The following is a 14,974-nucleotide window of genomic DNA, read 5'->3' as shown; positions in this document are numbered from 1 at the left end:
AAAAAAAAAAAAAAAAAACAAAAGTTGTCTGGGCACGGTGGTGGGGGCCTGTAAACCCAGCTACTTGGGAGGCTGAGGCAGGAGAACCACTTGAATCCGGGAGATGGAGGTTGCAGTGAGCTGAAACTGAGCCACTGTACTCGAGCCTGGGCGACAGAGTGAGACTCTGTTTTAAAACAAACAAACAAACAAAAAAAAACACTACCTGAATATGGAGACCATGTGCTAGTTAATTAGTTAACTTTTTGGGGGGGGGACAGTCTCATTCTGTCGCCCAGGCTGGAGTGCAGTGGTATGATCTTGGCTCACCTCAACCTCCGCCTCCAAGGTTAAAGCAATTCTCCTGCCTCAGCCTCCCGAGTAGCTGGGATTACAGGCGCCCACCACCACACCCGGCTAATTTTTGTATTCTTAGTAGAGACGAGGTTTCACCATATTGCCCAGGCTGGTCTTGAACTCCTGACCTTGGGTGATCCACCAGCTTCGACCTCCCAAAGTGCTGGGATTACAGGCGTGAGCCACGGTTGTAATAGATAGAAAGATAGTCAACTTTCTATCCCGTCCACCCCATCTACCCAATTCTTGTGAAGATTCAGGGCCATCTTTTAAAACTTTTCCTCTGACTACACAAGTGGTACCGTCATTAATAACCTGTGCTAATATAAAGCTCTGTGACCTATAAAGCAGTATACATATGTGGGAGCTTTCACAGCTGTATTATCTTTGGATCCTCACAGAAGTCTTACAAAATAGGTACTATTATAAGGGAAATAAACTCAGAGCTAAAGTGATATATCCAAGGTAACATTCACTAAAACAAATGTGAATGCCAAGATTGAACCTATAACCAGGGAACCCACATGGGATGCTCTACCACCTTCCATGAAGAATAAATATTCATATATATCCAGGAGGACTGTTAACTCTTGGAGGCAGTTACGTACCACTTCTGGGAATCCTTCCTAGTTTCAAGTATTAATTTAGTCAAACATGTTTACTGAGCACCTACTATGTGCTAAGTATGGCACCTAGTGTTGGAGGTGCAGCAAGGAACAAGGCAGAGACGATACCCTCATTCTAGTTCAGGGAGCTGTCAAACAAGGACACAAATATAAAAACACTGTAAGTGATAGATGCTATAAAGAAAATACAAGGCCGGGTGCAGTGGCTCACGCCTGTAATCCCAGTACTTTGGGAGGCCAAGGTTGGCGGATTACTTGAGGCCAGGAGTTCAAGCCCAGCCTGACCAACATAGTAAGACCCCGTCTCTACTAAAAATACAAAAATTAGCCATGCGTGGTGCCACGTGCCTGTAATCCCAGATACACGGGAGGCTGAGGTGGGAGAATCACTTCAACCCGGGAGGCGGAGGCAGCAGTGAGCCGAGATCGCGCCACTGCACTCCAGCCTGGGCAACAGAGCAAAACTCCGTCTCAAAAACACAAAACGAAACAAAAAAGAGTAACGTGAGAATAAGTGTGAAACGTGTCCTTTTTGCCGGCACTATGTCAGATTGGGGGATCACAGACATCCTCTCAGAAAAGTAACATTTAAGTTGAGACAGAGCTTGGTCTTCGGTAGGTGCTTAACGAAAACCATTTTCCCACAAACTTAGTTCTGGAAACGACAAATAAAGGAAAAAGTGTACTTAGTCCACACAGGGGCCGCTCCCAGGCCTCCAACCTTCGCCACCAGACTGTGACTGGAAAGTGGACAGTTCCGGCCTATCCACGCCGCCACCATTAGAGCGTGCCGCGGGTCCTCCAAGCCACCAGAAGGCGCCATGGCCTAGACACTGGCAAACTGAAATCTGGTACCTAACAGTCGAGGCACAGACGCCCCGAGTCTAGGCAAAAGACAAGGGCGGCGCTGGGAAGCCCTGAGGCCCTAGGGAATCGCGGAGGGTCACCGGGCCCTTCAAGGAGAGGGTATCCTCCGTATCCTCCGCAACGCAAACCCACACCAGTGGCATAAGAACTCTCTCTCTCTGGGACACCCTGTTTCCGGCGCCTTTAAACCGGGAAGTACTGCTGTGTCCAATCCTGACCCTCCTTCCGCACTTAGTCTTTGAGTCCTTCCCTTTCCTGGCTTGTGCTGGAGCCAAGCAGGCTGTGGCTACCAATCAGCGCTCAGAAAAGACGCATGCGTCTTTGAACGAACGCGGCGTACAGTTAACTTTAACCCAAAGACAACCTCTTCTCTTCCGCTTCCCTTGCTGTGAAGATGGCGCTCTCCAGGGTGTGCTGGGCTCGGTCGGCTGTGTGGGGCTCGGCAGTCACCCCTGGACATTTTTTCACCCGGAGGCTGCAACTTGGTCGCTCTGGCCTGGCTTGGGGGGCCCCTCGGTGAGGGTCCTGTAGCAAGAAAAGCATTTTTGACGTTCAGGTTCTTTCAGTGTCTCAACCTTGCTTGCATTCTGTCTCTCAATTCTCAGAGTTCCACGCCTTGGCCCAGGAATTTTTATTTTTCTGCTCAGAATTCAAACTCCAATCCCCACTAGTGACCTGCTTCCTGACCCTCTCTACTCTCAGTGCCCCATATTGTCTGCTCTCCTCGCGTGTCCTGAGCTCATCTTTCAGCCTCACTTTTTCGGCTCAGGTTTTACCGCTACTATCTTGATTCCACCTCTCTCTGACTTAGCCTGCAGTTCAAATTGTCCCACAGGCATTACATTTTCTCCAGAGTCATGCCCTGAGTTCGTTTCCTGCCTGGCCTTTGCCTGATTTGTGTTTCACAGTCTGAATGCCTGTCTGTTCTTGACCCCAAGACCGTCCTTGGATTTCAGAAGTGTCAAGCTTGGGATACATTCTCCGAGACTCCTGCTTTACATTAGGGACTCAAGGCGTGAGGGAGCTTCTAGGACTGGTTCCCAGATAGTCTTTTTGATCTTCCTTGTAGGTCTTCAAAGCTTCACCTTTCTCCAAAGGCAGATGTGAAGAACTTGATGTCTTACCTGGTAACCAAGACAAAAGCAATTAATGGGAAATACCATCGTTTCTTGGGTCGTCATTTCCCCCGCTTCTATGTCCTGTACACAATCTTCATGAAAGGTAAAACGAAACTACATAGAAATTCCTGAATCAGCCTTTGGGCAGGGTCAAAGAGTTAGCATGAATAAGATCATTTGCAGGTTCTGCTATGGGGATGTGAGCCGAGATATCTTATATTTCATAAATGACTGCGCCTTAAGCTAATTCTTATAAATTAGCACTTCTTGAAAATGTTTCTAGAAAGATGTTACGAGAAACAACTTATGACAGCAACATGAGGGAGGGAGAATATAGGTATGTTCTCGTACTTTCTTAACCACACACCTGGCTATGGTAAAAAATTTTTGTCCTGCACCGGGCAGGGATCTGTGGCTGTACAGACCTGCCCTGTGATTTATCAGTTGACTTACCCATAGGAAAATGAGGTCTAACCCTTGTTACGAATCTATATTAGGTAGTATGTTGTAGTGGCAGTAGCACTTCATAATACTTGGTTTCCAAATGTTTTGGTTCAAATCAGAGATCCTTAATTACTAGGAGATAATATGTATCGTGTCAAGTGTCTACTCTGGAGCCAGATTGCCTGATTCAAATCCCTGCTCATCACTGTGTGATTGGACTAATTAATTAATCTCTTGGTTTTCTTATGTGAAAAATGGGAGTAATGGAACCTACCTATTTATCACATGGTTGTGAAGATTTTAAAAATTGATACATGTAAAGTATGTAGAACAGGTCCTGATCCCTAGTAAGTGCCAAATAAATGTTAGGTTATTTTCATCTAAATGTTAGGTAACAATATTATAGGTTGGTGCAAAATATTTGAGGCTTTTGTCTTTCAGTGGCAAAAACCACAATTGCTTTTGCACCAAACCTATAGTATGCTCTATGCTTTTATCATAACATTATAATAAACTACATTGCCAAATCTGAATATTATCATAATTATTACTAGCTTCATGGACTTGAAAAATTACTTATCCTTAATATGTAAAGTAGAGATAAAATTGGCTGCTTTTTCAGTTCTCGTGTAGATAAATAGGATCAAATGAGAAAAAGGGATGAAAGCATTTGTGTTTGTTTTTAAACCTTTTATTATTATTATTTTTTTTTTTTTGAGAGTCTCACCCTGTCACCCAGGCTGGAGTGCAATGGCATGATCTCGGTTCACTGCAACCTCTGCCTCCCAGGTTCAAGCAATTCTCCTGCCTCAGCCTCCCAAGTAGCTGGGAATACAGGCACCTGCCACCACACCTGGCTAATTTTTGTATTTTTAGTAGAGACAGGGTTTCATCATATTGGCCAGGCTGGTCTCAAACTCCTGACTGCGTGATCCGCCTGCCTTGGCCTCCTGAAGTGCTGGGATTACAGGCGTGAGCCACCGCGCCGGCCAACTATTATGGAAATTTTTAAACATACACAAAGGTAGAGAGAATAGTGTAACGAACTTCCATGTATTCACCTCACTTCATTATCATAACTCATGGCTGCCAATCTTCATTTATATACTTGCCTTATGTATTATTTTGAAGACATTCGATACATCATATAATGACATGTAAATCATTGATAAATATGAAAGCATTTAAAAAATAGATGCAAGAGGCCGGGCGCGGTGGCTCATGCCTGTAATCCCAGCACGTTGGGAGGCCGAGGCGGGCAGATCACCTGAGGTCGGGAGTTTGAGACTAGCCTGACCAATGTGGAGAAACCCTGTCTCTACTAAAAATAAAAAATTAGCTGGGCGTGGTGGCACATGTCTGTAATCCCAGCTACTAGGGAGGCTGAGGCAGAAGAATCACTTGAACCTGGGAGGCAGAGGTTGCGCTGAGCTGAGATCGTGCCATTGCACTCCAGCCTGGGCAACAAGAGCGAAACTTCATCTCAAAGAAAAAAAAAATAGATGCAAGAATTTTCATAGAATGAAGATTTAATAGAAATATAAATATATTGAACTAAACTACTTTTAAAAGTGTTCTAGGCTGGGCACGGTGGTTCACGCCTATAATCCCAGCACTTTGGGAGGCCAAGGCGGGCAGATTATGAGGTCAGGAGTTTGAGAGCATCCTGGCCAACATGGTGAAACCCTGTCTCTACTAAAAATACAAAAATTAGCCAGGTATGGTGACGGGCACCTATAATCCCTGCTACTCGGGAGACTGAGGCAGGGGACTTTCTTGAACTCAGGAGGCGGAGGTTGCAGTGAGCCGAGATTACACCACTGCACTCCAGCCTGGGCGACAGAGCAAGACTCCGTCTCAAAAAAAAAAAAAAAGGTGTTCCAGGCCGGGCGCAGTGACTCACACCTGTAATCCCTGCACTTTGGGAGGCCAAGGCAGGTGGATTGCTTGAGGTCAGGAGTTCGAGACCAGCCTGTCCACATGGTGAAACCCCATCTCTACTAAAAATGCAAAAATTATCAGGCGTGGTGGCACACACCTGTAATCCCAACTACTTGGGAAGCTGAGGCAGGAGAATTGCATAAACCTGGGAGGTGGAGGTTGCAGTGGGCCGAAATCATACCACTGCACTCCAGCCTGGGCAACAGAGTGAGACTCCATCTCAAAAAAAAAAAAGAAAAAAAAGTTCCAGAAAGGTGGCTGGGGAATACATAGGGTTAATTTAGCAAGACCTTCTGAAGTTAGGGAGCTTGATTTTTCGAAAGGAGTGACCAATGAAACAGAAGAGGGAGACCATGCCATAGCAGATTATAGAAGCCAAACTTAGCTAGAAGAGAGGCGATGTGCTAGGGGAGAAAAGGTTGAGAAAAGAGATTCGAGTTGACCTCAAGAGTTTCAGGTTACCTAGTTTAAAGCTTTGAATATTGTTGGGGAGGGGTGAGAGTGTTTGCATGTGATTGAACATGGAGTAGGAAGCTGTGGTTAAGATTTAAACTGGGATGACATCACACTCTGTCCTCTACTTTAATGAGGCAGGATTGCAGATGTTATGGGCTGATGCCAGAAAGGCTAGAAGAATAAAGACAAATATGTGGAAGCACAATATAAAGTTTCATCAACTTCCATACCGGGAGATGGAGCATTTGAGACAGGTATGGGCCAGGGGCAGATATCCAGAAGTTCATGGTGAGGTAATTATATTTAATCAAGATCTCAAGGTTTTTTCTTTCATTTGTTGTTCACCACTGATCAAGCTTTTACCCTTTGCCATGAGAACAAAATACTGAACTGAATGAGGCATCAGATCATTTGTAAGAATTGGGTTCATCCAGAGTTGTAGCCCTCCATAGCAAGAGCTCCACAGAATTTCTGGCACACTTTCTGAATGAAAGTTGTAAACACTAAAATCTAATTAGTTTCTGAACATATAAAAGTCTGCAAGGGGGCCAGGTGCGGTGGCTAATGCCTGTAATCCCAGCACTTTGGGAGGCTGAGGCAGGCAGATCACGAGGTTGGGAGTTCAAGACCAGCCTGGCCAACATGGTGAAACCCAGTCTCTACTAAAAGTACAAAAATTAGCTGGGTGTGGTGGTGGGCGCCTGTAATCCCAGCTACTCGGGAGGCTGAGGCAAGAGAATTGTTTGAACCTTGGAGGCGGAGGTTGCAGTGAGCCAAGATCACGCCATTGCACTGCAGCCTGGGCGACAGGGCAAGACTCTGTCTCAACAAAAAAAAGTCCTCAAGGGCAGTCAGACACGGTGGCTCACGCCTGTAATCACAGCATTTTGAGAGACTGAGGTGGGCAGATCACCTGAGATCAGGAGTTTGAGACCAGCCTGGCCAACACGGTGAAACCCCGTCTCTACTAAAAATACAAAAATTAGCTGGGCATGGTGGCGGGCGTCTGTAGTCCCAGCTACTCGGGAGGCTGAGGCAGAAGAATTGCTTGAACCTGGGAGGTGGAGGTTGCAGTGAGCAAAGATCACGCCACTGTACTCCAGCCTGGGTGATAAGAGCAAAACTCCATCTCAAAAAAAAAAAAAAAAAAAAAAAATGTTCTGCAAAGATCCAAAGGGCAGCATGAAAGTAGTATTTGGTGGTAACTTGATGGGTCGTTTTGAAGCTGAGAGTAAGAATCTAGAACCCATTCCGCAGATCAGGAAGAATTCACTGAAGGATTTGGTATAATGTCAGGCTCTGTACTAGACGTTATTTGGGATACAGAAGTAGATAAGTCAGAGGTTTTGTCCTCAAGGAACTAACTATCCAGAAGTAAATAGAAATAAAGTTGGGGACCACATGCAGTGGCTCATGCCTGTCATCCTAGCACTTTGGGAGGCCAAGGCGGACAGATCGCTGGAGGTCAGGAGATTGATACCAGCTTGTCCAACATGGTGAAATACTGTCTCGACTAAAAATACAAAAGTTAGCCTGGAGTGGTGCTCATGCCTATAATCCCAGCTACTCAGCTGACTGAGGCAGGAGGATCACTTGAACCCAAGAGGCAGAGGTTGCAGTGAGCTGGGATCACACCACTGCCCTCCAGCCTGGGTGACAGAGCAAGACTCCGTCTCAAAAAGAAAAAGAAATAAATTTGGTCCTTTTTCTGGGCTGTAATAGAAGTTTACTGTACAGTGGGGTGGAGGGATTGTCTGTTGTATTAACTTATTTGGGTTAAAACTGCATCTGTGTTTATTTCTGCTTAGTTCCGCCAAGACGTCACCAAGTGTCTTTTCCTAGGTATTATTTCCATTCCACCTTTTGCCAACTACCTGGTCTTCTTGCTAATGTGAGTATAGACTTCCATCTCCCCAACATCTTGAAGATGTGTCAATTTTTTTAAATTAATAATTACTTTAAACAGAACTTTTCATTTCAGAAGCTAGGTAGAAGTTATCAAACTTCTGCTCCAATCTTCTCATTATTCCAGGGTTCATAAAAGCCACTTAGGAAGACCTTGGTTACTGGAACACATCACATCTAGAAGTGTAGATGGCCTTGACTCTCCCTATCTCTTAGCTGCCCTGAGTCATGTGAAATAGATAGTGACCTTCTCCATCATCCCTAGAGGCAACAACTCAATCCCCGAGAGAGAGCACTTTCAGACTAATTTCTTTAGAAAAAAAAGTACATTTTGTATTCTGATAACATATTTTTATTACTTCATATCCAAAAATGACATTTCTAAACTGTGATCTTGCATGTCATTCATTATCTATTGCTGTATAACAAATAACCTCAAAGCTTAATAGCATAAAACAATAGTATAAATCATTTTCATGATTTTGTAGGTCCAGAATTAGGGCAGTGCTCAGGTGGGCGGTTGATTTCTCTCTTCCATGTAGGGTTGACAGAGGTCCCTTGGTGATATTTAGCTGCTGAATGGACTAGTCTGGAAGGTCCAAGATCACTCTTATGTCTGGTGCCCTGGCAGGGATGGCTACATGGCTAGAACTGTGAACCAGAGTGCCCAGATGTGGCTTCTTCAGTATGGCAGTCTCAGGATAGTGGGACTTCTAACTTGGGAGCTCAGGGCTCCAAGAGTGAGGGATTCTACTAGTGAGTAAGAATCTACATGACTTTATAACCTTGTCTTGAAAGTCACATAGACTCACTGCTGCTCTGTCCTACTGATTGAATCAGTCACCTAGAATGAAAAAAGGGGAGGATGTAGACCTCAGCTGTCCATAAGATGAGTGCCAGAGAATTTGAGGTCATGTTTTAAAACCACCAAACATGTAGATAAATGAATTAAAAAACAAATCGTGGCCAGGTGCACGCCTGTAATCCCAGCACTTTGGGAGGCTGAGGCGGGCAGATAATGAGGTCAGGAGATTGAGACCTTCCTGGCTAACACAGTGAAACGCCGTCTCTACTAAAAATACAAAATATTAGCTGGGCTTGGTGGCACACGCTTGTAATCCCAGCTACTCAGGAGGCTGAAGTGGTAGAATCGCTTGAACCCAGGAGGCAGAGGTTGCAGTGAGCCGAGTTCGCACCACTGCAGCCCAGCTTGGGTGACAGAGTGAGACTTTGTCTCAAAACAACAACAACAACAACAACAAATCGATTGCCTTTTACATACTGTGTCCACATAAGGACTGTGCTATAGTTAGATTGTCAACATCACATACAGTGTCCAGGTCAGTCTGCAACTCTGTCCAAAGTATGCTCTTCACATGTTTTAGTTCAAAAGGAGTCATTATGTCTGATTGCTGCATGGCAGGCTATTCTGCTAGTCCTTCCTTTCACATCACATTTCAGTAATGTTGCTTGAAATTGTGCTTCAGTGTATCTTATAAACTTTGGTCTGAGAATCACTTAAGAAAAAGGACTGACTATGGTGGCTCTCACCAGTAATCCCGGCATTTTGGGAGACTGAGGCAGGAAGATTGCTTGAGGCTAGGAGTTCGAGACCACCCTGGGAAATATAGCAAGACCTCGTCTCTGCAAAAAAATTAGAAACTTAGCCGGGCATGGTGGCCTGTGCCTGTGGTCCCAGCTACTCAGTAGGCTGTGGTGGGACGATTGCCTAGTCTAGGAGATTGAGTCTGCAGTGAGCTGTGATCATGCCACTGCACTCTAGCCTCGGTGACAGGGGACCCTGTCTCTTAAAAAAAAAAAATTAAAAAAGAAAAAGAACACTGAGGTACGGAAAGAATGTCTTCATCTCTTCTTCCTAGTATTCATGTCTACCAAATGCTTTCTTTGGCTTCCTCTGAAAGAAGCCAGTTTCAGCAAGTGAGTTTGTGATTCTTTCTCCTTTCAGGTACCTGTTTCCCAGGCAACTACTGATCAGGCATTTCTGGACCCCAAAACAACAAACTGATTTCTTAGATATCTATCATGCTTTCCGGAAGCAATCTCACCCAGAAATTATTAGTTATTTAGAAAAGGTCATCCCTCTCATTTCTGATGCAGGACTCCGGTGGCATCTGACCGATCTGTGCACCAAGGTATTCCTGCAGTTAACCCTTCCTACAAATGTGGAATCTTGTTAGACTCAGTGTGCACTAAAACTAGGTGAGAGGGGTAGTTAGGACTTTCCTAACATCTACCAATCTCTTACCTCTTCCAAGATACAGCGTGGTACCCACCCAGCAATACATGATATCTTGGCTTTGAGAGAGTGTTTCTCTAACCATCCTCTGGGCGTGAACCAACTCCAGGCTTTGCACGTGGTGAGCACTTTGAGGGCTTCTCTTTTCCATAGCATCACCATGTTTCAGATGTTTGCTTGAGCTCATGCTATTTGCCTTTCCCCTCCTATGTGGTTGTGTTACAGAAAGCCTTGAGCCGGGCCATGCTTCTCACATCTTACCTGCCTCCTCCCTTGTTGAGACATCGTTTGAAGACTCGTACAACTGTGATTCACCAACTGGACAAGGCTTTGGCAAAGCTGGGGATTGGCCAGCTGACTGCTCAGGAAGTAAAATCGGTAAGAGCTTGATTGCAACATCAACCCTCAACCCTTGGTGTGCTTTCCAGCCTACAGCAGGCCAGAGATTTACAGGGGCTCCTTGTCTTGTTTGTTACGTGGAACCCAACTTCTTTATTCTCTCACTTCATTTATCTATTTATGATTTTTATTTGTTTATTTTGAGACAGGGTCTCATTCTGTTGCCCAGGCTAGATAGAGTACAGTGGCACAGTCTTGGCTCACTGCAACCTCTGCCTCCCGGTTCCAGTGATTCTCCCACTTCAGCCTCCCAAGTAGCTGGATTACAGGTGTGGCGTGTGCCACCACGCCCAGCTATTTTTTTGTATTTTTAGTAGAGATGGTTTTTTTTTTTTTTTTTTTTTTTGAGACGGAGTCTCGCTCTGTCGCCCAGGCTGGAGTGCAGTGGCCGGATCTCAGCTCACTGCAAGCTCCGCCTCCCGGGTTCACGCCATTCTCCGGCCTCAGCCTCCCGAGTAGCTGGGACTACAGGCGCCCGCCACCTCGCCCGGCTAGTTTTTTGTATTTCTTAATAGAGACGGGGTTTCACCGTGTTAGCCAGGATGGTCTCGATCTCCTGACCTCGTGATCCGCCCGTCTCGGCCTCCCAAAGTGCTGGGATTACAGGCTTGAGCCACCGCGCCCGGCCGAGATGATTTCACCATGTTTGCCAGACTGGTCTTAAACCCCTAGCCTCAAGTGATCCATCCACCCAAAGTGCTGAGACTACAGATATGAGCTACTGCACCCAACCTGTTTATTTATTTTTTAATAGAGATGGGGTCTCGCTATGTTGACCAAGCTGGTCTTGAACTCCTAGCCTCAAGCAGTCCTCCCATCTTGGCCTCCCAAAGTGCTGGGAATACAGCCATGAACCACTGTGCCCGACTTTTTTAAAAATTATTTTTTAATTAGCCAGGAGTGGTGGCACATGCCTGTAATCCCAGCTACTTGGGAGGCTGAGACATGAGAATTGCTTGAACCCAGGAGGTGGATTGCAGTGAGCCAAGATCGCACTGGGTGACAGAGTGAGACTCTGTCTCAAAAAAAACCCAAAAAAACAAATAAAATTATTTTTTATTTTTGTAGAGACAGGGTCTCACTGTGTTGCCCAGGCTGGTCTTGAACTCCTGGGCTCAAGTGATCCTCCTGCCTTAGCCATTCAAAGTGTTGGGATTACAGGCATGAGGCACTGCACCCAGCTTCTCATCTCATTTCTGTGTCTTTTTTCTCAATAAACTTAGCTAGGGGGAAGGAATTGCCCACAGTAATTTTGGTTTGTATTTCTTCTAGCACTTCAGAAAGCAAGGATACTGCAGTTTAGACCTACTATTTTAGATTATATAGGACTCTTTGCTTGTCATCTTGTCCATCACTAGTTTTCAAATTGCCATGAGGAAAGGCTTCTTGTGGGAATAAGATTGTAACTTTTTTTTTTTTTTTGAGACAGAGTCTCGCTCTGTTGCCCAGGCTGGAGTGCAGTGGCATGATCTTGGCTCGCTGCAGCCTCCGCCTCCCACGTTGCATTGATTCTCCTGCCTCAGCCTCCCGTGTAGCTGGGACTACAGGTGTGCACCACCACGCCTGGCTAATTTTTGTATTTTTTAGTGGAGACGGGGTTTCACCATATTGGCCAGGCTGGTCTCAAACTCCTGACCTTGTGATCTGCTTACCTCAGCCTCCCAAAGTGCTGGGATTACAGGCGTGAGCCACCGTGCCCAGTGAGATTGTAACTTATTTAAAGGAGATTTAGGATTGTTTGTGGATTTCCATTTCCTTGGCATAATCACTCTGATTATTAAAGACCATTTCTCTTCTGAGCGGTATAGGCTTGTTATCTTCGTGGCCTGAATTCTACACATATTGGTGAAGATAGGTGCCGAACTTGGCTGGGAGAATGGCTGCAGATTTCCTGCAGCCTGAAAGGTAAAACACATTTCTGTGGTTATACCAGTAAAATCTAAGCCACTTTTATAATTCTGAGGTCATTTTGGAGTTAATTATGGAGTACTGTGAGACATACTGATTGAAAGGGCACAAACTCACATGCCTGCTGCATGCCCGGCAGGTAATGAAGTAGGCCGTAAGAGAAGAGGGAGTAGTGGGGATGTGGGAACATAAGAGTGAATGCATGCTAGTGTGAATCAATTTTCCAACCTTGGCACTTTCTTGTGGGGGGATATCCTGTGCTTTTTTTTTTTTTTTTTGAGACAGAGTTTTACTGTTGTTGTCCAGGCTGGAGTGCAATGGTGCAATCTCAGCTCACTGTAACCTCCGCCTCCTGGGTTCAATTGATTCTCCTGTCTCAGCCTCCCGACTAGCTGGGATTACAGGCATGCACCACCACGCCCGGCTAATTTCGTATTTTTTTTTAGTAGAGACTGGGTTTCTCCATGTTGGTCAGGCTGGTCTCAAACTCCTGACCTCAGGTGATCCGCTGGCCTCGGCCTCCCAAAGTGTTGGGATTACTGGTGTGAGCCACTGCGCCCGGCGTATCCTGTTCTTATAGGTATTTATTATAGCAGTATCTCTAGCCTCTCTCCACTAGATGCCAGTAGCACCCCTTCACCCGCAGCTGTCACAACCAAAAATGTCTCCAGACATTGCCAAGTGTCCTGGGGGTGGGGAGCAGAGAGGCAGGATTGTCCCTGTTGAGAAGTACTGGTCTAAAGGCATTCAAACTCAAAACAAAAACAGTCTACTGACCAAACACAAAGCATATGAGGGTATGTATTAGGCTTATTGGCTCCTTGTTTAGGGTGGGTCTTGATGTGGTCTGGGCCTTTGGATGTTAGGGTAGGCCTACTAATCTTGAAGCTGAGAAATGTCCGTAGAGCAGCAGCTTCTACTAGAACAATCCCAAGGTGACTGGTGTTTAGTACCATTACCATCTCTGAAGTTTCTACTGCAGTCACATGAGAAATAGAGGATGAGTTGATATGAATATATAGTAGAAGGAAAGGAAGGCATGCATGCAGGGGCTGAAACAAAGAAGGGGAACTTTGAGAAAAATAGCTTCTTCATTCCACCCCTCCCTGTACTTGGCTTCCTGCCTCCAGGCTCAAGCCATATATAGCAAGGCAGTTATAAGGCAGAGTGTTCCCAAGCCAAACCACTAACACTGTGGTGTTTTCAGAAACTGAGCTGTCTCTCTTGCTGCACAACGTGGTCCTGCTCTCCACCAACTACCTTGGGACAAGGCGCTGAGTGAACCATGGAGCGGATGGCGTTGTCCTGCAGTCGCATAGTACAGCAGTGCAGGAACAAACAGCACTTGCCAGCGAAGTGTGTGTGCACTGTTAAGTGTGTGGGAGGGAGAGAGAGGAGCAGGGGCCATGGGCTTCACAGTATGGCACACGTGGGAACTGCAGACATTCCCTTCACAGCTAGAACTGAAACAAACCCTCTTGCCAGGGGTGGCCCATGTGAGGTGTCATCCCGTCCCCCTCATAATTACTAATAGCTGGAACTGGCAGCAGCCTTTACTGGGCTTTTACTGTGATGTGTTCAGTTCATGTCCTGGGAAGTCCGCTTTTGCCCCAAGTGGGAATCCTTATTTGGCTAAGGACTGATCCACTTCCATGTTACTTACATCTGTGGGTTTTTGTTGTTGCTGGTAGAGAATTTGTGGCTGGCGAGAACAGCATTTCTTTGGCCAGAGCACTCGTGTCCATGCATGTACTTCAGTGTTTCGCTCCATCCTTTCTGATATGACCAAAAATCCAGTTGTTCTTTGTCCCCCTCACTGGCATGGGCTGACCACTTGTTTTTCAAACCCTTTGAACACCTTGACTTTTTTTTGATGGGTAACTTGCAGGAATATTCTATTGGAAAAGATAACAGGAAGTACAAGTGGTTCCTGACCCCTTCCTCAATGTTTCTAGCCTTCACTCTCCATTGTCTTTTCCGGGCTGTATTACACCCCCTGTGGATCTTCAGCGCTTTGCTGCCTCCACTGTGATGCAGCAATCCAACTGTAACTGACAGTGGCTGCCTTCTTTGGGCCATGGATCACACCTGTAAGGTACTAATTATTGCCCAGCCTGGGGAGATCGGGAGAGGTCTGCATCGAGTTAGTAAGTTGGGTTTAGCTTTTGTGTGTGCATTAGTGACTTATAGTTCTGTAATAACGTACTGTAAATGCATGAAGCACTGTTTTTAAACCCAAGTAAAGACTGCTTGAAACCTGTTGATGGAAATGACTTATGCATACTCTAATCATTTTGCTGAGTCTCCTTTTACAAGACTGACGTAACCTAACAAGTGGGGATTTAATTGGTTGGAATAGAACCTTCTGATGGGATGGAAGTTTTGCCGAAACTGATTTGAAGTTGATCTCCTTGCTGGACACTTTAAGATGGTAACAAGGAAAAGAGAATTTCATATAGTTAATGGAATGAGAAAATGGGAGCCCAGAGTAGGGACAGGGCAAAGCTCCAACAGACACAAGCAAGGCCTGCTTCAGCTGAACAGGTACACAAGGGCATATGACCAATCCAGCTCTTGGTAGTCCAAAGAGAATATTCTATTTTTCCATCATAAAATGTTTCTATTGTTAACATTAAATCCTAACTGACCTAATTAGTTTTATAACGAAGCTGGAGAAGCATCCTTTTTCTAACAAGTAACTGAATTGTGGCCTGCCG

The 14,974-nt window shown here is 45.5% G+C and overlaps 1 protein-coding gene across 4 annotated transcripts; it reads left to right on the top strand.

Annotated features, from left to right (window-relative positions):
• Positions 1-2,165: 2,165 nt before the first annotated feature.
• On the top strand, positions 2,166-14,530 carry LETMD1 (LETM1 domain containing 1). 4 transcript variants are annotated; one of them, XM_012002636.1, is made up of 9 exons: positions 2,166-2,345; positions 2,899-3,050; positions 5,927-6,042; positions 7,597-7,679; positions 9,660-9,846; positions 9,970-10,071; positions 10,176-10,328; positions 12,158-12,254; positions 13,465-14,530. In XM_012002636.1, the coding sequence occupies exons 1-9, from the start codon at positions 2,224-2,226 to the stop codon at positions 13,533-13,535; spliced, it is 1,083 nt and encodes a 360-aa protein (XP_011858026.1). In that variant the 5' UTR covers positions 2,166-2,223; the 3' UTR covers positions 13,536-14,530. The 4 variants fall into 4 exon arrangements, with proteins under 4 accessions (XP_011858026.1, XP_011858020.1, XP_011858044.1 ...); XM_012002630.1 differs by having other exon boundaries at positions 5,927-6,081; XM_012002646.1 differs by having other exon boundaries at positions 2,184-2,238.
• The last annotated feature ends 444 nt before the right edge of the window (positions 14,531-14,974 follow it).

This window comes from Mandrillus leucophaeus, unplaced genomic scaffold (genome assembly GCF_000951045.1).
Source record: "Mandrillus leucophaeus isolate KB7577 unplaced genomic scaffold, Mleu.le_1.0 Scaffold118, whole genome shotgun sequence".
NCBI classification, from domain to species: domain Eukaryota; kingdom Metazoa; phylum Chordata; class Mammalia; order Primates; family Cercopithecidae; genus Mandrillus; species Mandrillus leucophaeus.
Note: the sequence above shows the minus strand (reverse complement) of the source record. Positions and strands in the feature narration are given on the sequence as shown.